We start from the raw sequence: 25,148 nt of genomic DNA, 5'->3' as shown, positions 1-25,148 counted from the left end.
ATGACCTGACAGCAAAAAAACAGTTTGGTTCGGTTTGTAAGGTTTGGGTTGAAATTTCTTGTCAGTTAAGGTTAAGGGAATCTCTTTTATATTTACAATAACACCCACCAGGTTGCTGCCATTGAGCAGTCATGGTGATGGTCGTTGGTTCTCAATGGCTTGTTAAAGTCTTGGGACTTGTTGACCCATGCATCCACTCTGACTTCCTCCCTCTTGTTTTTTGGCTCTATGATAACATCACAATACATTTCCCCTCGCTCCCATTGGACAAAAGCCCTAATTGCTGCAAACATATGTTGTTTCCAGCTATTTGAAATGGCCGATACCGTCGTTTTTCTTGGATCGACGTGCGCCGATGTAAATTGGCTGCTTAATTGTCAAGACTGCATATGAGCTGTTGTTCTCCTTGGCTCACTTTGTGCTCTACCAGGTGTTCCAAAAGGGTTTGTTGTGTGTCTTTTGTAGTGTTATGATGTAACATTTGCAATATTAATTTCTCATCACATTAAAAGCCATGCTGGTAATTATCATGAACAGTATCTAGTGGCGTTTTCTGCACTTGTTTTCCAGTCTACAACGGCCTCAAACTGCTGCTGCCACTGTGATTCTGTCAATGGCTCAACACCCCCACCCCCAAGACATGGTCCAAGGGCTTATGATAGAGATCAGTGCAGGTGGGGGGACTCAATTAAAAAGCCAATCACCCACGGATAGACTTTATCTGTCCATCAACACCGCTCTGCCCAGCACATTTAATTGCTCGGCAGGATTCCCCCACTAAAGGCATCATCTGTCTGCCACAGATCACAACACACAAATTGGGCGCGTGTTGACAGATTGAATCTTTCAGGACGAAGTGCAGCAGCGCTCTTGGATGTGCTTTCCAACAACACGCAGGCTCACTGTCTTATTCAGGGAGATGTGAAATTCCCTGTATTACCCCCTAATCAGTTGGGTTAACTGCTGCCATATTGACTGACTGCTGTATCATTGATCCAGGTAGGTGTTATGGAGTGTATCGTCATTGATTGCAGATAGACTGCAGTGCATGATGTGGTGTGGAGTCGTTTGGGTCTCTGACTGTAAGCCAAAGTAATTTAAATGGGGGGAATGCTCAGCTCAAGATGCATCGTGGGATATCTTATACCCATTGGTTACAGAGGTGCTGTCGCATTTTCCGGTGCTGTCAAACCCGGACCTTTTAGCCACAGGAGAACTGCTGTATGCAAAGACCCTGAACCTTACACACAGGTTCTTACAATAGATTAGTGTGTCAAGGTCATGCGGGTATAATGTGTGAAACGGACAGCAGCCAAATGGATGAGTTTGCATGTTGATAGATGTGCCTGCCATAAGGCGAACTAAAAAGAGGTCACGAATCGAGAGGGTTAAACATCCAAAACATCTGTAGATACTTCATCTGCTGCTGTTTCTTTCTCAGTAGTAAGAGACATGTGCTGGTGGTTATGTCGAAGTTGCAGCATGTGAAAAAATAAAAGACTAATATTTGTAGGTGATAGCTGCGAACTGAACTCCCTGTGCTGTTGTTTCATCATCATGTCAGAGGATGACAAAATGTTCTTTTCCCTTTGCGTTTTCTCTTGTGGATTCAACCTTTGACCCCAGTGTCCAGCCCACGTTTGTTTACCAAAATTGAGTTAAAGGGTGTACACAGAGTGCTAGAGCATGTGTGTTTTGTGACTGTGTGTATGACAGAGAGAACGAGAGAGAGAGGGGGGGGGAAAGAGAGCGCATGGAAAGTATTGTGCAAAAGCAGTAACTCTGAGGTTGATAATCTAAATACTGAACACAAATAGAAAAGACTACAGGATAACATGGATGATTACAACTTGTCAAACACCAGTGTGAGTATTTTGAATTGTTGCTGCATTCCTCTGTTGAATACTTAAAAAGAGCCACTCAAGAGAAACCAAGCTTATCTTTTGATAGGCCGAGAGGGGTGGAGGCAGGGGGGCCGGCATCAAACAACAAACAGATGTAAGGGGAGGTAGATTTTTAGATGATGTTGTCTGGCCAGTGCATTGCTCCAAGTTTTCTCCTCGTAATGACACCATCATCTCTAGAGCTGCACACTCACCGCTTACTGGAAATGACTCATATGTGCAGAGCTTGCCCCCAGACTCTGATTTAAAGTTGCTTGACATGTTTCCATGGCTAGGATGGAAAGGTATGTCAATCGGTCTCTCTGCGGTGACGTTTCCTCTTTCAACACAGTGTCTTGTTTTGCTTCGGCCAAATATGGCGGGTTAACAGAAGGAGGGGAGAAAAGGAAGGAAGCCAAGAAAAGAGGATGGAAGAGCATTCAAAGTCAGCATTTTCAGATTGTTTTGGACCATTTCTGAGCTTGTTTTCTACGGGACGCGTTTCCCTTTTAACAGAATCTTTTTTGGTTTGCTGCATCTCTTCTGGCCTAGGCGCAGATGGTTTCAGCAGACCTGCGCAAGGATGCTGCACGGATCACTGTGAACTTCGTTTCCAGTTGTACTCTAGGTCAACTGTTGGGAGAGGAAATTATGCAAACAACATGTGGAATCCATTTGGGGGGGTTTGTGGGGGTGCCTGTGGCATTCCACAGGCTCTTTGGCTTTAACACGACCGAATGTCAGTTCGTGCAATGCGCCATGGCTCCTCTCGATTAGCTGCTTCAACCAGGTATCACCGCGGCACAGCATCAGTCGGAGGGGAGGGAAAAAAAGAGGAAAAATAATCGAAGTGAAGGCATGAGTAGATGAGTAATAGAGGTAAACACAGCTGCTGGCTTTTATTGAGTGGTGTTGGAGAGCTGGAATGGGTCAAACCAAGGGGAAAAACTCAGCGAGCGAAAATAACTGTGCATACATTTGATGTAATAAGTGTCAGTGTGTAGGAATGTTTTGGTTGGTCCATTGTTGTCTGTTTCCATATGTGCTGCGTGTCGGGGTGGATTCGGTTGTGTCAGCACAAAGTGAGGTTAGATAGGGTAGGCTTCTTCGTGATGCTGCATCAAGAGGACTCCGCAAGACTATTAAACACCAAGGCAAATGCATGTGCGCTCGTATGCGCCTGCACGCATGCAGTTTTGTTTGAATCACAAGAGACGCCGAGTGAGAAGAAAGGGTAGAAGGAGAGAGCTGGAGAAAAAAAAAGTGTGTGTTTAAGTGTTTGAGTTGTTTTATTTCTACGTGAGTTGTTTACAGCAGATACTGGAGATGAGTCAGTGTATTGGTGCCTGTGCATGCTTGCATTGTGTGCAATTATTGTAAAACATCTAGGTCGATCCTTAAGAGTGCATGTGAGTGCACATGTGCTGTGATGCATTCAGTAGACAAGCTATTGTGAGTAGTATGTACACAGTGCATATGCTGGGGGCAGGGTGGGGGATCGCTCACACACACAAACACTAACACCCACACACACACACACACACATTGAGACATATATGTTAGAACACAAGCACACACTCACTCACTCACACACATACCCTATCAGAGCCTAGGGGGATAAAAGGCAGTAGCCTACTCAAAGAATCCCCCCCATTAGAGCAGTAGTGTACTGTCATCCCTTGGGGAGGAGAGGAGGAAGAAGAGAGGGAGAGTATGTGGGTGGCTGGCGGTGATGGTGGTGGTGGTGGTGGGAAGGAGGATGCAGGTTATTGTGAGGATGCTAATCTAATGCATCCCACCTCTCTGTAAGGGCAGCCGATGAGAGCAAGGCTTCACTCTGACCCTCAGTTTCAGTAAGCAGAGAGCAGCTATAACCTCTGCATGAGAGCCGCAGCGACTGAATGCTGTGATTCACTTGCTTATACCTTCACATACACTATAGTCTCACAGGCTTTTATTCTAAACACACTGGCTGTAATATTTGATATTTCTCTGTTTTTTTTCTCTCTTCTTCTTCCCTTATTTTTGTTCCTCTCACTGAAGCTGTTAAAACATTCAGATAAAATATTCACCGAGGTTCCAGTGTTTTATTTACTGTGAATTCAGTGCAGGACTGTGCCCACGATGCACCTCTGTCAGTTTGAGATAATTATTAAGTGCTGCAGCGCGGTCACCTCAGCCCAGGACCTGTGCACCGAGAGTAAATAAGAGACGAGAGCAGAGTCACTTAGTGCATTTTTTATTGATCCGCTGGAGCTAACCTCTTTCTCTTTATCTCCCTGGCTCTCATGCACAGCTTACAGTACGGACCCACAGTGTGCAAACCGCGCCGTAAACCTGCAAAGAATATCGCAGTGTCTTCCTAAGAGGCTGTGCCAATTGCTCCATGTGTTTGTCCAAGTTTGCTCAGCTCCACCCCCCCACCCCCACTCCCATCCCACCACCACCACCACCACCACCACAACACACACCCCCTCCTTTGGTACAAGTGAGGTTTTTGTGTCAGAGGCTATTTTAGATGCACAGCCACTGACCCTACTGCATTTGCTGAGGTGAGTGCGCGTGTGTGTGCGTGTGTGAAGGGTGTTCTGGAGAGGTCACCCGATTATGTTGAAACAAGACGACATCACAGTGCGTTGGGGCGCTGCAGGAGCAGTTTTGTGGCGTCTGTTTGTGGGTTTTTTTTCTTTTTCTTCAGAGCGGAACTGGATCCAGCCCCTCGTGGAGAATATTTAACTTATTATTTCTCGTGATTACATCAAAATGATTTTCAATTGGGATATAAACTGCTTAGAATGGTGTCACAAATTGCTTTGACTTCTGAGTCAAAGCTCACTTGAGTAATGCCACCTCACTTTAGAGCTGTCACGGTCACAGCTTGTTTAGCTGTTTCTCTGCTGGATTTGAGGCACATGATGCAAGAGGATGTCAGACTCTTCTGTTTACCTCTCTCCGGAGCGCTGTGGAGGAGTCTGCCTCTGTGTGTGTGTGTGTATGTGTATGTGTATAACTGTGCATGTTTTATGTGCATGCATGTTCGTGTGTGTGCACACTGTAGGTGTGTGTGGGAGGCTGTTTGTGTTGAATGGGCATCTATATTCTTCTTTCATGAGAAGAGCTGCAATATTGAGAGACAGAATTTTGTCTGTGTTTGTGTGTGTGTGTGTGTGTGTGTGTGTCGGAGATAAATTTGGTTCATTGTGGGTGCAGGCAAAGGTCACAAGGTTTGTACTGTGTGTGTATGTGTGTGTGTGTGTGTGTGTGTGTGGTAGCCAGATTGTAGAGCAGAGCAGGGGCTCAGGAAGTCGTCTTTATAAGAAGTGCATTTGACACACAGACAGAGACACAGACAAACCAGACGGCGACCGACTCTTCTTTTCGCTTTGAGTGTTTCCTCTTAGAATAAATAGCTTCTTCATTTCCCACAGTTTCACAAGACCTTAGACGTCTGAGGTGGTATCGGTGGAGGTGGGGATCTTCCTCAAAGTAAAAGTCACAGTAAAAAAAAAAGAAGAAAAAAAGAAAATTGAAAAGATTTCCTCCCCTTTGTCGTATTGAGAGCTGATATTTAAAAAAAAAAATGTTTATAGGTACTGAGTTTTCTTCCCAACATTTGACGCCGTAAAGAGACACTAGAGACACATCTGATTGTAGTGTTGTGACTGGAACAGCTTTTATTGGCCAACTGAATGTGCTTGGGCAGATTTAATGTGTGTGATCGTGATGATGGCTGTGTGTAAGATTAAAAAGGAAAAGAGTATGTCTGGCTGTGCCTCTGCTGACTTTTATGAAGAACTGTTTATGTAAACATATTGTTGTAGTTCTGGTGCTGTATGTAGTGTCCACTCAGCAAACAAATTATTTTCATGTGTTTGTGTGTGTGTGTGCGCGCGTGTATGTGTGTTGGGGAAGGCAGTGGGGCTCCGAGCTGCATCCGGCAACCTCATCCCCCTCATCCCGACAGGATTACTGACATAGGATCCCCCTGCCCCTGGCAGAAATAGCAAGGACCCAAGGGCAATCCACCAGAATATGGGAACTTCCGTGGACCTTGCTTGTTGAGTGTGAGTGTGTGTGGTTTCTGTTTATGTGAGTGTGTACGTGTTGTCTGTGTATTTACATGGGTATCAACTTTATAAATGGAGGTGGTTTGCTCACATGCAGGTGCTGAACTCCCCGGAGTTTATCTCTCTCTCTTACACACAAATTATCAACTAACTATTCCTATGTGTTCTGTATACTAGACTGTATATGGTGTATACAAAGGGACATGTTTGTGTTTAATCTATACAGGAACTTGCATAATGAGAAGTGCCCGAGTAAACAAAAATGACACACCACATTGTTACTGAGCTGAATCCGATTCCCACCTACTACTGTATATTAAAGCTCACACAAGGCACTGCTTTCATAAAATATACAATTTAAAACACTGAATACAAAGCTGTGTTATATAAGCGATATGGAAAGTGACCCGCATCGTGTCTGTTTTTCATCACTGGGTCTGGGTTTCACCACACTGGAGCTTGATTTGTATTCTGAAGTACCGATCAATCAAATCAATACTCACCCTTTGCCACCTCCATTCAGTCTGTGCAAATGGTTTTCCGTGTCCGTCTCTGGAGCTGTCTCGGCCTATTCTCCTCAGCGCCTTCGCTTCCATAAATGCCTAGTTTTTCCCTATATGTGGCATTTTATTGACAAGCATTTTGTCGATAATAACCTCCCTCACGAAACCTAGCGCTAAGTGCGGTCATGCGAGGCTCTCATTAAGTCATGACTCAGTCTGTGAGCGTCAGCACCATATTTTGTCGCTGGTGACAGGTTCTTAAAATAAAATGATCCTTTATTATGAGTGTATCGGGCTTCAGACCTCTGTGACGTCAAGAGACACGATCATTAGGTGGGTTTTTGAACCGCCAGCTACTTGACTTGCTGCAGTGGGCAGAGGACGGTCTCTCATGGCTGCCGCATCAAATTCACCAACAGGTGACGCTCGGATAGAAGCAGACAGATGCAGTGTGACGTTCAGTTTAAATTGATGGGACCTGATAACCCCCACTCCCCACCCTCACCCCCCACCCAAGTTTGTCTGTACGTCCCAGAGATGAAAACATCCAACACATGAGAAGTGTATTCTGTCTAAGAATAGCTGTGAAGAACGCTGTGTTGTCCCTCCGCACAACTGATTTATTCCCAGAGGAAAAGGACAGGGCGTTTTAAGTGCATCAGTTGAGTGCATCTCTAAGGGGATTTTAACCCTAAAGGGGAAACTTTTTTTTCTCCAAAGGGTAGCATACACAAACTGGTTTGATGCTATTGTACTTGTTAGGGTGTGGGGTGGGGTGGGGGGGTCGGTTAGAGAAGTCCATGCTCCTATGAGCAGTGAGGTAGCAGCTCTCTGCTCTCTTGAGCCCCGTTCAAAAATGTCCCAGAAGCATCCGAAAGACTTCGCTCGCTGCTCCTGCCAAGGAAAATACGGCTTATGAAATGGAAATTCTGAGACCATTCACAGAGAGCCAGGAATGATTAGAAAAAAAAGAGAGAAAGACTATGTCCATCTCAGTACACCCAGGAGTCCAGTCCCAGGGAAAACATGCATCTCCACCTTTCACATATAAGACACACACAGAACAAACAGCAGCAGCACTGTTTACCTGCCTGTGTGCTGGTCGGACTCAGAGAGTCGTTAAAGGATATCTCCACCAATTTTATACACAAAGCTCTGTTACTGTAAGTTGTGCTGTTGCGTGTCTTCTGACCTCTACAGGTTGTAATTTGTCACGTCTGACACACGACATGCTGATGATGCAATAAAATACCTTATGACAAGAGAGTACTGGTTGCATTATGGGAAATGGAGGATCCAGTTTTGTTTGAGTGTGAGTTTGAAGTCAAAATATCCCATCTTCTGTTCTACAACTTTATGATAGTTTAAGTTTTTGTCTGTACAGAGGAAGAAAAACCCACAGTGAGGAGGCTTAAGTCGGCCATTTTTTTTTTTTTCAAGTTTAATGTCTGATCCTCTTAAAGAGTAACTCCTCGTCAGATCCTGCGTGGACAAGATGAAGGCAAACATCAGAGAGGGCCAACTGTGAAATTTAAAAAAGGGGGTTTGATGTTTGAAGGCTGCTTATAGCTACACACTGTGTAAAACTTTATCGATTTTGAAGATGAGGACCCCTCCTATGATAAGACAAGCCAAAAATTTCTAAGTTAAGTAGCTTTAAAAGAACCAGTTCACCTATTCTTACTCACTAACAGATTTTTTCATTTTCAGGAAACAGGTTTCATACATTGGTTTACCAGCTTAATAAGACACATAACAAAATTAGATACGTCTTGTCGTGTGTTTTGTCTCAGTAGGGCAGCGTTCACCTCTGTGGGTTGAAGGGTTTTCCGTCGGTTGAACCTTTGACCACACCAGGCGCTGTTATTTGGCTGGGTGCAGTTACTCTTTAAGTAGTAACTCTGCAGGGAAGCATTTGAATGGCTCTCTAGACCGGAGTGAAGCCAGCACGATGAGGTCACAAACAGACACAGCTTAACATGAAGCAGACTGAGAGTGAGATTGAAATCAGCTGTGATTCAATTGTGGCACTATTGTGTCTGCGCTGCAAGCAAACAAGATAAATATGTTTTCTAAAAAAAAAAAAAAAAAGTACTCGATCTTTATTTTCCAGGGTCTTGAGAAGCGTCATTCACCCTCTTCCCCTTTTTTCTAGTGTTTTCTTTGTCACCTGTCTAATGAGCATGCTCGCAGCGTCCTCGGCTTTCACTAGTTTTCTAAAAGTTTCTGCGCTGAGTGCCTCAAAAGAGAGGAAGTGGAGGAGTTTGCTCCGTGAGCTAGTAGTTGTCGGCTTGTTATCAGGCCAGTGTGTCACATCGGGGTGTCCAGGGGCACAGTAGAGGGAAGTGAGCTGTGGCAAAGAGGCCAGCGGCGCACAATGCAGGCGAAAACACAGGAAACGCTCATCTCACATCACCTACAGTGCTGTCCTTTTCACGCATTTGCACTCGTAGCGCTGGTTAACCATTTGCTTTTGATTTTTTACAACGTCGAAAATGTTTTTTTTCCTCGCAGTTTCCCCTCTCTTGCTCCCTCCCACCCCCCACCCACCCCTCCTTTCTTTCTCGCTTCTCTTTGGTAGAGGACCGGGGTGGGAGGGGGCTGCTGGCATTCTTGCACCGTGCTTTGCGCTCGACCGGGCCTTGGCTCGGGTCCATATCCCCTCTCTACCCTCTCTCGCTTCTCTGACTACTGCCCCTCCTCCTCCTCCCCAGCTAAACACCCCACCCCACCCCACCCCACCCCACCCCGCCCCAACCCCCACCCAACCTCTTTAACTCCCCTCGGTTGCTTCCCCAACCGCGGCTCCTGCCAGCAGCTCTGTGCTCTTCAGCGAGCCCCCCCCCCCACCCCCTCCTCACTCACTCACTCACTCGCTTCTCTTACTATCACCTTCCATAATCCTTCCTCATGTGTCGGCCATAATTCATTGCCCCCCCCACCCCCTCACTCCCCCAGCCCTTTCTATCTCTCTTCCATCCCAGACTGTGGCAGCAGGTCCAGCCTCTGTGACACAGATGCACCCAGTTGCTCTGGGCGCTCAACATGGGAACAAAGCATTGGCGGGGCCCGTCTGTTGTAGTGCATTTTCAGGGTGCGTGGTGTTTCTGTGTGTGTGTGTGTGTGTGTGAGTGTGTGTCTCTGCAAGTATGAGAGATGGAGAGAGTGTGTCAGAGACAGTGAGAGAGAGAGAGAGAGAGATGAGAGGACGGCGAGTAGAGTACACACAGCCAGATACTAAAAGTGCTTTCATGAGTTTGTTTAAGCTTAAACTTTCGCCTTAATAAAAACGTGTTTGGTTTGTGTTTGATGGAACATCCAGCGATGGCATTAAGCAGGATCTGTCTTCACGCTTGCGTGCGAGGGGAGAACATGAACTAACGGTGATTTACACCACCCACTCAACCAACACACACCTTTGAGCTTTTGTCCAATAAAAGTGCTTCCTGTTAAAAGCTCCGCAATTAACAATGAATAATTATTTAAAGAGAATCCATCTTCATTTAATCCACATTCATGTTGCATGCGTGTGTCTGCGTCTATGTGTGTGTGTGTGAAAACAGCCACTCATGTGTGTAAGAGTGGGTGATGTCATCAGCATATGAGGTCAGCATCTGTACTCAGAAGGTCAGAGGTTGTCAGGGGAAGTTCGTCACCTCTAATTGATCCAGTGAGTCTGTTCAGGGTCGGTTTGACTGAGCTTTAGCCTTTCACTCCGTCTAGCTGCTATCGCCTCAGTCAGCACGGAGCTGATAGCCATCGGCGAGCTGGGAGATAGTGGACCTGAGGTCATCGATGCGAATATGTGGTGGGAGTTTCATTTCGTACTTGCATTAACAGGGCTGCAGACACTGAAATATGTTTATTTCGTGCTTCTTTTTTCCTTTCTTTTTTTTTTTTTGCTGCCAGAACTGGCCTCAATCTTCACCTGCTCCCTTTACCTCTTTTTTTTTTTTTTTTAGTGGGGGGGTTACAGGAGGGCGGGTGGGAGGGAGAAATGAGATGCCTCAACACTCCACTGCCCTCCTCTCCATCCAACTCCCCCACACACCTGGGATGGCCATTTCATTTCAGAGTGCAGCAAATGGAAAGGTGATCTTAATCTACCCTGTTTCCCTCTAATCCCCCTCCCTCTCTCCATCTCCCACACACAGAGCCTCATACCGCTGATGGACAGCACACTGCTGGTTGCCTCAGCCTGCCTCCAGCACACCAAATTTAGTGATAGGAGAAGAAGAAGTGGATACACATTGGTTTATTACCTTGAACAAATTCTCTTCATTTTGAACTCATCTTTGTTCTTGTTTCTAATCTTTCCGGCTCGTGATCCTCAAGTTTTTTTCTTTTTCATGGGAGCCGAGGCAGCTGACCGTCAGCTTCAGTCAAAGCATTTCGACACGAACTCCTCGATACACGGTGCCCCTCTGTTAGCTCATTACTCAGCGTTAGGTCTCCCTCATCGCTGTTAGCCCTTTGGTCGTTACAGTCACAAGTAGAGGTGCCTTGCCATTGATTTCCTATGAATAGCTCGCTGCAGGCCAGTTCATTAGGAACACCACTGGATTAGCTGGACTCTAGGCACATGGGGAAAAGGTTGTTGCTTGTGCAATTCTGGCTGTGGCATGCCAGTACAAAATCTCAAAGGTGTTTCAACTGTTATTTTCCAGTGAGAAGAGTTCAGAACGAGGGGAATAGATAAGTTTGATTGATGTTTTTTTTTTTTTTTCGAGGCTCAAAAAAAGAAGCTCCTTCTGAAAAGAAAGATTTTTATCTTATTCTGATATTTTTTTCTCTCTCAGTGGAAGTGAAAATGCCTCCACCTGAATGATGGTCATCTAGAGTAAAACAAACCTCACTTTCAGCCTCTTCTGTGCACTCGTCTCTCTTCTTCTCCTCAACACATGGCTTGAGGCTGGACTGAGGCTGCAGCTCCACCCGCTCCAGCCGTTTCTATGGCAACGCTATCTGGGCCTACCAAGACCTGAAGCCGAAGGACATCCTGGACAACAATACAATAGCAGCACAGCCAGGGTACCTGAGGGACTTAGACCTGAGAGGCGAGATCTGGGGGGGGGCGGCGGTGGTGGGGGTTGCAGACTGAGTAAATCCTCCTTCTTTTTCTACCTCCCTCGCACACAAACACAGTCAGGATTAGCTTTTCCCTGAGTATCCAAGAGGTAGAGGAACAATACTTGGCATTTATTGATTCTGTTGTGGCAATTTGAATCAAATCACTGAGAAAAACTGTTTTTTTTTGGTAACTAGGTATGTTTTGAGAGGATTTTCCACTGTGAACCGTACAAAAACTTGATTCTTGGACAAGGACGGATGTTGTGTGAGATCTTCGGTACTTTGATGCAGTGACATGGTCAGGAAACCAGCAGTCTAGAGAGAATATATGTCATTCATGATTGTCCAAGCTGTTTTTTTTCTGTTTGTTTGTGGTGGTCACGATGCTGCGGCAAGGTCCAGCTGCTGGTGCCAACGGTGGAGAGTAACGGAGATGTTTAGAGTCTTATTTGCCGTGCTTGCATTCCTCCATGTACTGCTGCTAAAATAATAAGAGGAAGGGTTACCTCAGGTCGGCCCCAGCTGAGGGATACGGAACATGCATTGTTGTCATTGGCTCCATCTGAGTATCCCTCTTAAAGCCACAGCACGGAGCTGGGGAGCCGGGCACTGCTGCCCACTTCACAGAGGAGCTGTGCTCAGAGACAGCACGGGGAATATACTTGAATATGGAGATGTGCTTAGAAGTGTGTGTATGTGTGTCATAACGTGGTGTTAATGTTACATATATCATGCGTAATCGTCTGTAAAATGTCAAATATTTCTCTCAATTATTGTATTTATTTTTTTATTTCCATATCACTGGTTTGAGATGAAACTGTGCGTCTGTGCTGTTGCCTTTCGCTGTTGAGTAACTGCATATCAAAGCAAGTGTTTGTATTCCATCGAAAGCCTTAAGAGGATTTTATTCGGTGTTATGAAGTGTTATTAGCCCCACAGCAGCCCACCAGGCAATTGAAAATCTTTATTATGGAGAAGAGGGAGTCATGCTGTGCAACGACTACTAGAGTTTGTACAGTTTGCGCTCATCTCTTGTCCTGCAGCTTCTGATGGGTTTTTTTTTTTCTTTTTTAAACATTAATTTGTGTCTATTGAAAAATGTGTTTATTTCTCAGTGTTTTTTTTTTTTTGCAAAAACACAACATTGTGAAGATGTCCATGTGTGTGAATAAAGCTGTGTAGAGTGTGGGACCTTGCTTAGTCATGCTAAAAAACACCCCGTCTTACACCTCCTCTGTGTGTCCCCTTCACAGGCAGCCTCAGAAACAGGATGTTAATGCTTGACGGAATGCCTGCAGTCCGAGTCAAAGCTGAGCCCCTGGAATCGGAACAAGGGGTAAGAGAGCAGTTGTTTTCCAGACAATTCCCTTTTTTCCTCCTCTTGCTTTCCTTCCCTTCTTTCTTTCCTCCTCCCGGCGAAAAAAGAGGGGTGGGGGGTGGTGGTGGGAGGTGGTGGTGGTGGTGGTGGTAGGGGGGGGCTGATAATCACTCCCAGGCTCGAGCAAGTGAGTGAGCAAAAGAGAGAGCAAGTGAGTGAGCGTGGGGGCTAAGAGGAGTGGTCGGAGAGCATGGTAGTGAAGCAGGAAGAGGAGAAGAAGTCGAATAGAAGAAGAGGGAAAGGAAAGGAAAGGAAAGGAAAGGAGGAGAGCCACAGCTGGAGCAGGAATGCATTGGGGGAGTTTCGGGGAGGTGACTGGGGCCAGCAGCGGAGAGTCTGTGCTGGCTGGGGGTGATTGTGCAGATGTAGTCACTGCTCCAGGGAGGAGGGAGGGAAGGGGGGAGTGGGGGGAGTGTGGGGGGATCACATGGGAACCTCAAAATCTTATCTATCTCTGTCTGTTCCTGCTCCTTTATGTCTCTCAATTTCCCTTCATCCTCCCTTGCCCTTCTTTCTCACAAACACACACGATCCATCTCTCATCAGGATACTTCATATGCCAACACACACACACACACACACACACACACAAAAACACAACACGACACGGTATACTCCGTCTCTATAAACACTATCACTGTCATTATTTTTTGGGTTTATTGTTCAATTAAACAGTGTGTACTGACCATGTTGGGTATAATTACCTCATGCAGGATTTTCATGGCCCACATACAGTATTGGCGCTCTTCTGGTCCGACATACCTAGAAATAAAGTGGTCTTGTTATGGTGAAGCTGTTGCTAGGTTACCGGGGCTTTGTGTTGCTGCCACAGCTGTGTGTGCAGTGGGTGCAGGCCACTTAATATTTGTAATCATGCTGAATTAGTGTTCTGTTATTATTGATTTCCATTCATAACATATCAATAATGTCTTGTCTCGTAATATATCACCAAGAGCACTTGGTTGGAGAGGAGCAAAGTAGTTTCTGTTGAGACAAACCTGAGAGCATTAGGGCCCGTGATGGATGAGAAAATTACAGCGCTCTGATAACCCATCAGGTTATCTCAGGTCTTGTAGAGAATTGTTTGGCTGTGGAGGTGCTCTGTGTTGATAAGAGCCAACTCTGTCTCTCCATATCTTAGGACTTGACAGGGAGGCAGCAGGTGGTTACTTTCTGTGTGTCCTGTTCTCATCTGTGGCTCCAGGGTTTTGAGAGTTTGCACTCTTGCACTGCTTCCTAATACCTGGGGTTTTGAAGTCATTCTCCATACGTGCAGTGATGTCAGTCACAGACAGGATGTGAGCGCTGCAGCCCACACAGCTTTGAAGTGCACCGAGATCCAAATCTTGCCCTAACAGACCGAGCTTCCCTTTAGATGGCAGATGCAGACAGACAGTTTAGGCTGCTGCAGAAATGTGGTCTTCATTTGGGTGGCGGGGGGCCAAGGGCTTGCTGGAAATGGTCTGCCTCGTTAGACAATTCGCCCGCAAGGGCCTGGAAAATCTGCCCTGCTAACCAGTATCCCCTAATAAAGACAATGGCATGAGGACAGAGGCAGGCAAGGCAGGCAGGCGGGTCGAGCATATCTTAATATGTGTGTCACTGTGTGTGAGCATGTGTAGGTTTGAGTGCATATGTGTGTTTGTATCTGTCAAAATGAAAGTGGGGGTGGCTTCAGTTTTCCATTTGTGCGGGTTGAGATCTGTTTGACAAACTAACCCCAAGATGCAAATGGGTTTCTGTTTTGACTTTTGTGTAACATCCTTCTCTGTTGTTTTGACCTTCCCACACAAGTGTTCCCTTACTTTTTTTTTTAACACATTGGCACAGAGGATTGATCAGTTTGAAAAAAGTTCCAGGCTATCTGTATCCGTAACTGTCACGATCATGGTGCTACCATGAAAGTGAGTGCAACACTTGTGAATAAAGACATGCATTCTTTGCAGCACATTCTGCACATTCTTTTTTTATATAGATGTAACGTGGAAAATGTTTCCTCACATTACCTCTCAAATAGTTGGAAGTCTCAGTGCAGGACATGCAATGGGGTCAGAGACACCTGGAGCGGAGTAAGATGAATTTTTGTTTTGAACCATGTTATTACAGGTCAGATATAAAATGTATTCCCACTTTTTGATTGTAGCTTAAACGTGACTGCTCTCTTGGGTAAGACCGGCGGCTAAAGCTAACTTGATTTAGCTGTTAAGCAGTCATTATAGGACTGGTTTGCTAACTGAGAAGTCCTCCTGTGCTGTTTAATCAAGTCACAGATACACATTTTAGTAGTTTATCGCATGAGTAACGGTGCGTTTCTACAGGATGTGTTGACATCTTCTGCTCCACTAACTATCAAAAAACTTTGTTCAAAGTAGCTATTTTCAGAAAAGAAATGATGAATGCTGGTAACTTTTTCACTATCTCCTCCCCTCCAAAGAGCCGCTAGAGGACATAGCTACAGTATCATGCATTTTGTTACACTGATCACACCATAACGGCAGAGGTCAGGTGCAGTACAAAAGCTAACAATGACTGTCCTTTGTAGCCATTAGCCTCAGTATAATCACATGGCACATGTAACATTTCCTCAAGAGGCTTTTATCAAAAGCAGCTCCCAGTAATGAATAAATCACAGATTTTCAAAATGTCTACTAATCTGTACATTGGTATTTTACTACTTTCCAAATGCAGAATATAGCTGATGCAGATGTTGACGCAAATGCCAACACACTCACAGAGGAAGCCAAGATTTCCCAAAGACTGATATCAGCCTCTATGGATCTAGCGGCTTCAAAGCCTTCAGGCAGCATAGCTCCAGGCAGTCTGTGACACTCACATCCTATACACGCTAGCATGTAAACACAGGGAGATCACATGCAAAGGCAGCTGGAGGATTGCTCGAGGCTCTGTCAAGAAAGGCTACATCAGCAGTTGATGCAAGAGAAGCGCAGAGGACATTTGATATGTCAAACATGCTTTGACAGTTAGGTAATATTTCTTTGAAATGTTCTTAAGGTAGCTATTAAGTGACCAGGGGCAAAATTAGTTGAGAGCCTAGATAGTCCAATCAACCAACCAATCTTTAGGTTAAATTGAAAATCTTCAAACAAGAGGGTCGGCGGTGATTCACCCCGAGGCTGCATTTCGTTGTCTGTAGAGAAAGTATTTTAACAGCATTTCTTAGTTATCAGTCTCATATACGTAGTACGTCTGATGGACCAGATAAGCTTCTGTTTTAATCAATCCAGCTGTGTACACAGGCTGGGTGATTATGGTAACAACTCAGGTTTCTCGTGCTTGATGCACTTAAGTGTATTTTTATGCTTTAAGTCTATTTTCATGCGTTTTACGTGCGTTCAGACAGTGATTGTGTGTGATTGCGTGCCATGCACTCCACTACTGAGCCTGAGCGCATGCTGTGTAGGTACAGATGGAGCGGCGAAGTTGCTGTGCTGACCTGCTGTTCACACTGCGCCTCCTGTGTAGACCTGGTGTTAGCTTTACAAGTGGAGAGCCTCAAAAACGCAGCATTGCGTTGGTTCAAGCACCAGCAATAAAGTAGGGCCAGTGTCAGCTGATTGGTATCAGCTGGTTTATTCATGCCGTAGCATCAGTGGCTTATTGGTTAGCGGTCTGGCCACCAGCTGACCCTCATATTTATAAAGGTACAAATACGGATGGGAATTGATACGATTTTTTTTTACACAAATGCCATCATTGTTTCTGTTAATTCGGATGATTGTTTATCAATTCGTGCAACGATTCCTGATTTTGGAAAATAAACTGACAACCCAGTGCAGTTCACTCCATCTGTCAGTCTAAAACTACGTAGACATTCACAGGACAGAATGAGGTATAAAAAGAGAAGTGAACATAACATCAACATAAATAAGATGTTCATAAAATATCATAGCACTGTGTGAGTCTCCACAATAGCATGCAGTTAGCCTTGGCTATACAATGTAAACATGAGGCTGTGGCTGTAGCTGTATTATTACTTAGTCGGTAATCAGCTCCATCACACCCATTGAAGTGGCCACCGCCAAATTTCCTTTATAAATTTTCAAATGTAAAATACTGTTTACAGTGGCTGAAAAATGATTTTGTTTTATTATTTTGCAGCTGATCAGCAACTGAGAGATTAGATAGTTATTGTATTTTCTTTTCTTTTTTTAATTAATTTAATCATAGATTGTTCTGGACTGGTCTTGTGCACATACATACTGTAATGTGTCGATGCGCAACACGAATAACCTGCATTTTATAAACATGCCAGTTGGTATTTTTTAGACATCACAGACATAAAGTCAAAGAACACAGACAGACCAAAGGACACCAACTCAGATAAGGGCAGAGACAGATACATTGCGAGTTAGCACTTATGGTCAGCCCACTGTTGCTGACATGATCAAACCTTCCACGGAAAAGGAAAGAACAAGTTTACCCGATTGCTGTTCTCACACATCTCTCTTGTGGTGTTTGTTCCTTATCTTTTCGTGACCACAGAACTCTGCAGAGGAGGCGGGGTCCTTGTGTAATTTACAGATCCCTACGTAATCTCACTGCATCAATAAAAGAAATTGATAAGCTCGGGGGCATTCGAGTCTGATGGTTCCAGATAATTTGGACCTGGCTCTCAATTTTCACTTCCTGCGTACAAAAGCAACCTTTATAACCTGACAACTCCCACTAAAGTCTAGTTAAATCGATCAACCATAACTGGTTTTAAAGTTGCATCCGATTGGTGTTCCTAACAACCGTGTATGTGGTAGATACACCGTGTGTGTTTATTAAGGTGGATTAGTTCACCCAGCAGAACCGTTATCACTGCTCTGATTCTTGGAGAGCCCCCTTAAAAAGGCAGTGTCTTTTCCGCCAAATATAACTGTATAACTATTTGCTATAAATGGTCAATTCCTTGAGGGAAGTGTCTCTGACTGAACTGTTCTACTATGAGTTTCCATGAAGGAGGTGTGATGATTTCTACATCACAGGACAACCTTAGGGATCATCTTACCCAGTCCTCACAAAGACTGCGGTAAAGTGTATTACAGATGTGTTAAGGCTGCTTTTATTCTCGTTAGATAGAGAGAAAAAAAACATGCATAAAAACAATTAAGAAAACAAATAGTACATAAATTCCTGTAGAGACTCTACTGCGAGTGTTTGGTGGGTGGTATTATGAAGCGGACCGTAATGTGCTGTGATCCCTGACCTGACACAACTGACCCAGAGCTGAACCCCACTGAGGTTCAGAGGTCATCAGAGGGCATTTTTCATGGGGTAGGGTTTGTTTTCCAACTGAGGAGGAGTTACACAGTGAGAAGCACTTTTTGATTCATGGGGTCGTAACATTTCCTGTAGGCTGAAAACGAGTATACAAGTCTGGAGTAAAAATAGCAGGCTACTACATAAAAGAACGCACACACTCAAGCACACACAGAGAGACACACACACACACACGCACATACACACCACTCAGAAAAATTGGTAATACACCACAGATCCACTCTCAGCCAGCATTACATAAGGGGAAAGAAATGTGAGTCTGAAAAACAAAAGTGAGGACGAAAATCCACAGTACAGAACATTTTTCATTTCTGCTGCTGCAGCCGAGTTTTTCCTTTAACTTTAATGAGCTTTTCCTGTATGATTAGTAAGAATCCTGGAAGTGCTCACTTGCTGATGGCCTTAACTGTGAGTCAGCCTGTGAAAGACTCCACTGGGAGGATCAACACCACTTGCCACACACTCCGGCACCCCTCCCACATCAAACATGTTAACGTGCTTGATTTTTAACCATTTAAAACAAAAGACTGGGGTATCAAAGTTTGGGGGAGTCAGGAGGAACAAATAGTAGCAGGGGTGAGTGTCGTTTCTCTTGCTTTGTATGTTCTCCATTATCTTTTCCAAGTAAACAGGTTCCTGAAACTCTCGCAGACAGATGGAGCGGTTGTGTTACAGTCTGCTTGGTGTTAAGTGAAAGATATGTTGAGGGATACTCGGAGCCACCAGCGTTGGCCTTAGGAGGCCCATCGCTGAGAGACGGAGAGAGGGAGAGAGAGAGAGACGGTCAGGAAATTGAGCCCATATGATGTTTTTCCACCGTCACAAAGGAGATTTAGGAGAGATACAAGAGGAGCCAAGAGAGCTGCGTTTCTGTGGGAGTGATGGAAAACAGGAGGAAAAGAGAGAGAGAGCAACCCACGCCAAGAAAAAGAGAGACGAGAGGGAGAGAGAGTGAAAGGAGGCGAGAGTGAGAGACACTATCTTTACTCCTGTATTTCATCTGCGAATGACATCATGCTAACCATGGGGACTACACGGGAGAAGCTGAATGCTTGAATGAACATGAGGAAATTAACTGGTCCCTTCTCTATAAATGTCACTGCATAGAAGTTTCTGACATCACTCTATCATCTGTACCGTTGTGTCTGAAGCTGTTTGTTTCATACAAGAACAATTATCCTTGACCTTTATGTATCAATGAATCACTGTTTGGTTAATGAGACAGTTCGTTTTATTGCGGAACATTAGTGGAAAATAAGCAAATTGTGTATCTTATCTCTTTCTTCCCTGTTGTGAGTGAGATCCAAATAATAAAGATGAATCAGCTGAAGGAAAATCTAACATCATTGTTTTTTTCTTTTCCTCCCACAGTCGCCTAAAGTGCGCCCTTATTCTGCGATGGACGGCGTCCCCTTTTTCCTGAGTAGAGTTAAACCCGAACCTCCAGAAGACCTGCTCGCTCACGACCTGCACTTCCACACGCAGACCGAGCCCGTCGACCTGTCAATCAACAAGCCCCGCCCCTCCTCTTCATCCACCATCCTCACCACCACCATGACCTCATCATCATCCCCCCTCAGATCCGCCTTCTCCCCGTCATCCTTATCGTCGTCATCCTCCTCCTCTTCCTCCTCCTCCTCCTCTCCATCAGTTATCACCTCAGCCTCATCGGTGCTCACGCCAGGCCCTCTGGTCGCCCCCGGCGCCGGGGTGAGAGGTCAGCCGTATTTGCACATCCTGCACTCTGTGCCGCCGCCTCCTTCCAGCCCTCTGAGCCTGCCGGGAGCGGGGAAGCTGGCCAGCCATGTTCACCGCATCCCGGTTGTGGTACAGTCACTGCCCCTCATGTACACCACTGCCGTTCGATCACCCTCCAGCCTCAACAACGCCATCATGCTACCTCTGCTGGATGAGGTCAAAAGCCAGGGCAAAGGTGAGACCACGCTCTCCATATTCATACATCTGGCTTTGGTTCTTTGGGATTACTGTTAAAGCTCATTTACAGTTAGAAACACTGTAATCCCCCACTAATTATTGAACGGCGTTAAGTTGGTATAAATGATGATGCATTATAATGCAGACTTTGTCCTACTGCTTCATGAATACATTAATTTTTACTTTGCATCAAAACCAGACTGATGTGTCTCTGAAGAAACTCTACCCTCCAGGTTGAATGGACACTGTCTCAACCTACTAAGGAACATCAATTAAAAATCAAATGTCCCGTATAAATTATTCACCTAAATCGAACAGTTAAATATTTTTAATCATCAGCTGTCGGCTATGACACTACTATTGAGTAATATTCTTGTGTTTAGGGTGATGAAACACCTAGAGACTTTCAGAAAGTAGAATAAAATAAATTGAGCCCATAATAAGGGCTGATACAGTCAGGTCCAGGGTGTCGTTTGGTGATGTAGATGTGTGGTGTAGGACGAGATATCCCATTGACAAGCTGTGTATAGTGGTATATTTGTCTGGCCAGATGTCCTGTGCTGAGACAGCCCCTGAGGCAACAACGTTTCCTCCGTCAGAGAGAAGATGAGCTTTACAGGCTCCCCTCTTTTTACTCAAAGAGATGTTTTAAAAAGCCTCTGATACAGGTAACCAGTTGTTACCTTTCCTTCTATACGTAGAGACTTGAAAAACATCTGGGGCAGTGTAAGTATTAGACCTCTCCAGCCCCAACCTAGACAGTGTTATTCGTTTTTCTCACTGGGTGTGGTTTTATTGCCAACCACAGCGAGTGAGCCTACAGTAGGTGTTTCTCTGAGCTGCACACAGGGCAACTGTTGGTCGTAAAAAGAGGTTGCTCCTCGTCAACTCCCTGCTGGATGGACAAACACACTTTGACTTTTGAGTTACACCCGTGCATGTACTGTACATGTACAAGCGAGCAAACAAACATATGTGTAATTAGAGCATGTGCTCAGACAGACACTTGGCTGACTGGGTGGGGTGGTCCTCAGAGATGGGCGTTTTAAGTGCTGGATGTCTGCTCCAGAGGAGAGGAGAGGAAAGAAGGAAGGACAGGAAAAACAAGACTTGCATAAGAGGGTGTGGATGGATATTGAAGACGGGTGGCACTTCCACAAACACATGCACGCACATATGCGCAGGCCAACATTAGCTGTGCCCAGCTCTGAAGGCTCCGAACACAAAGGAAATGGGGTGAATGAGAATAAAATGTTGGGTGTGGTTGACGGTCACTTTTACTGAGACGGCAAACAGAACATGTGGCTGTTGCTGTAACTTGATGAGAATATGAACATGAATCTCACACAATTACAGAAATAATGTTATCATATTCATATATATGATCATATATTTACAGATGAGGTTTATGTGGAAATGAATTCTCAGTTTAATTGAAAAAGAAATCTGATTTGACTCTGAATTCTGAGATTAAAGTCAGAATTATATGGAATAAAAAATGGCCGTCCTCTCCTGTATAAACTGAATTTTGGATATAAGCAAAAAAAATGTTTTACCTGTCAGGTGTCACTGTTGCCTGATGGCTGAACAAATAAGTTGTTGATACACTGAAGCCAGTTCTGCCCATGTGAAGTCTGATGTGATCATTTAAGCTCTCAACATAGATACAAGAACACTGGCATGGACACATACTACACACGCGCACACACACACAGGTTGGCCATCCTCTTTAAGAGAGGGCGGGTACCCTTCCTTTCACTGCTGTCTCCCTGTCTCCGGCAGGAGGTTGCCATGGAAACAGGGCTTGACTGGAAACAACAGGAGAGAAAGAAAGAAATCCGGTGCTCTGCCCACCTCTCCACCACTCCTCCTTTGTGTCCCTCGCTCAAAATACCCCTTTCCAACACACAATGCATTTCTGACTAATTACAGGTTTTCCATAGGGTAGGCGAGCTGGTGACCACTCTGCATGTCGTAGTCTGCAACAACAGTAAGAAACCTTTAAAAGCAAAAAAGCTCCAACAGAGTCGCAGCATTATCCCCCACATCCCCCCCCACACCCCTCTCCCCAAGCCCCTCAAAGTAATAACACCATGTCTGCTGCTAACTCTAGACCCTTATTATGGGACATTATGGCCACAGTCTCGGCTGAGAGGGCAGAGGAGGTGAAGTCCTGATAGCTTATAAAAGCATCAGGATTACAGTAGACCGGGGTGTTGCAGTGCTCGGTGGAAAATACTGTTTGCCTTTATATATTCAGCGTTTGTGATGATTACATCTTCAGGAAGAAGACTTGTTATTAAAATATCTTATCCATGCTGTTTCCCTGTTGTAGATTCATTGTGTGGTCCTTTCTATTGAATTTTTATATTATTTAATCAGTGTTTAATCTCACACTGCAGATTTCCAGAAACTTTTCTTTGGCAAGAAGTCAGCAGCAGGTCTTTGCTTTTTTTTTCTTGCTTTTTTTTTTGAGTTATTGAGGATGTGTGCAGAGCTGTGTCTATGGAGACGGAGAGGACACAGTGGCTGCAGGCTCTGGCAATGTTTCCAATGAGCCGTCCAGGGGAGAAGTTGTCACAACTAGTGGAACAGATGTAACTTTGTCATGTAGAGACAGGAGACCCCTGCGCTCACTGGCTCAGAGGGTCACGGATTAATAGCGTACTGGCCAGTCAAACATTCAGCAAAGACAGCTTGCTAATTATCAGGATGTTCTGTGAGAAGGATGCAGCGGTGAATGGATGGGTTTCGACTTTTGTGTCCTCTCCCGGCCTTTTATGTAGAAAGTTTGTCATTATCATGAATACGATTCTCTGTCAGTTGTGCATGTAAGGGGGGGGGCTGAGAATGCGGTGCTTCGCCGAGCTGCACTCATGCATGCATGTGTGCTTTTAACTTGGACATATTCACGAGACACACACACACACTAACAGATACACAAATGTTACCACACACTGCTCAGAGACAACAAAAACGCCCAAACAATGCTCCACCCAGCTCCTTATCTCCATGAAGGCTGATAAAGAAAGAATAAGTGTGTGTGTGTGTGTGTGTGTGTGTGTGTGTGTGTGTGTGTGTGTGTGTGTGTGTGTATGCATGGTTATGTGTGTGGGAGTGTGTGTGTGCGCAAGCCATTGAATGTGTGTCTATCTGCTGTATTTGTTTGCTGTAACTGGGTCTACGGTCATGGTTGGGTACTCTGTCCTCAACTTCAGAATTGTGTGAGATTGAACAACCACTGACTGACAACACCAACACTCAGACGACCGCCATGATACACACATAGAAACACACACACACACACACACATTGCTATATATACACACGCAGCAGAAATTCTGCACATTAAGTTCTTTCAGATATAAAAGATAAAAGCTACTTTGTCAGACGGTTCCTTTAGAAATGATGGATGAAATGACAGCAATTACCTCATTACAATTAGAAACACTTTCCAACACACACAATGTGATATGCCTTATAAGTTTCCAGGGCCGGCTCCAGTATCATGTGTCTGACTCCTGTGTCTGTGTCCCGTCCTCGCAGCACACATAGACCCCAATGGCCTGTCGCCAAGGCAGATCAAAAGTGACAGCGATGACGACGACCTGCCAAACGTGACCTTGGACAGTGTTAATGAGACCGGCTCCACTGCGCTGTCTATAGCCCGTGCTGTACAAGAGTGAGTATCATGATCTTTACACGTGTGTGTGTGTGTGTGAGTGGGGGGGTCGTCATGATGCCTTTGTCCCCCTCTAATGACCCTTAGAGCTAAAAAAAAAAAACCCATCCTAATCTTTTATTGTTATTTCTGTTCAGTCTTGTCACAGGAAGGTGTTTGGGTGTTTGGGAAGTGTAGGCTTTGATCCTTACACGTCTCACTGTTGATATGGAGGCTCAACTGTTTCTAAGGATTTCTAAAATTAACTTTCCGTCACAATGTTACTTACCTTAAAATGCTTTATATAACTTTATAAAATCATTTATATTTGTCATATTAACAGTGGAATCACTTTAAGAGATGTAAACAGTTATAGTTATATTTAGTTATAGTGATAGTATGACATTTGAATATAAAATATTCAAACATCTAAGAATGTTTGCTGATGTGTATTAGGAGCTTTTATTTTGAAGGTGCAGTCCTCTTCGATGCACCTGTCTCCACTCCAGGCTGCCAATTGTAACTTCTCCCTATAGCCATTACTCTTTGTCATACATAGTGAGATTTACAGTCATAAATTATGTCGGGGAAAAAAAAATTTATAGAAAGAAAAAATTCAATTTACAGAGGAGCTGTAACTTTATGCTGAGAACGCACAAAGTGACTGCACAAATTGACCGTGGTCTAAAATGTTTTTCTCCACACTCTGGATGAGAGCTGTGTTTACATACAGGCCTATAGTGTAAGATCCAGCATTGTGAATCTATGGTATCTGTGCTTTTCTGGTCGCTCTCCCACATTTGGATACATCGTGTGTGGGTGTGAATCTATATGACTGCATATGGCTCAGACATACTTTATGCCCTGCTCGGCCTACAGACATCACAACTCCTGTTGTGCCAGTCCATCTGTGTTGAATGAAGAGGCTTCCCTCCCCAGTGAATGACAGCTTACACTATTCTGATCAGACGCAGGAAATCAGATGCAGAGAAACATTTGGTCCTTCCCCTCCCTCCCTCTCTCCCCGCCCCCCTGCCTTGCCACCCATATAAACCCAGAACAGTCATAACTAGCAGCCTGGCCAGACTCAAGTTAATACCCAAAGGACTTTTATTTAGACTAACTGTAAGGAAAGTATTTCAGGACTCTGTGAGAATCTTGCTAATGATGTAGCAACATTAACAAGGCCTAGACAGACGATAGGCCCACCCCCAGCTGACTGTGTTTTGCTGGTAACTCTCCAGCCTTACGCTATTGACACTGTGTACAGCACTTTTTTTTTTGTTTTTCGCCTGTGCTCAGCTGCAAGTGTGTGAACCTCTGCAGTAATGCAGAGATTGTGGTGACAACATGCAACACATTGTG

General features: G+C 44.8%; 1 protein-coding gene across 3 annotated transcripts in view; it reads left to right on the top strand.

Annotated features, from left to right (window-relative positions):
• The window catches only part of klf12b (Kruppel like factor 12b), a 40,056-nt gene that overhangs the window by 2,682 nt on the left and 12,226 nt on the right, over positions 1–25,148 (top strand). For 2 of the 3 annotated variants that reach the window (XM_085764282.1, XM_085764283.1), the window contains exons 2-4: positions 12,777–12,859; positions 19,559–20,120; positions 23,669–23,804. In XM_085764282.1, the coding sequence (XP_085620408.1) occupies positions 12,777–12,859; positions 19,559–20,120; positions 23,669–23,804 (781 nt within the window). Of the gene's footprint in view, positions 1–1,785; positions 1,866–12,776; positions 12,860–19,558; positions 20,121–23,668; positions 23,805–25,148 lie in introns of those variants that run through there. The other variant, XM_085764284.1, reaches the window with a different exon arrangement.

The sequence above is a fragment of the Trachurus japonicus genome, chromosome 21 (genome assembly GCF_045865225.1).
Source record: "Trachurus japonicus isolate A0001 chromosome 21, Traja_1.0".
In the NCBI taxonomy this organism is placed as follows: domain Eukaryota; kingdom Metazoa; phylum Chordata; class Actinopteri; order Carangiformes; family Carangidae; genus Trachurus; species Trachurus japonicus.
Note: the sequence above shows the minus strand (reverse complement) of the source record. Positions and strands in the feature narration are given on the sequence as shown.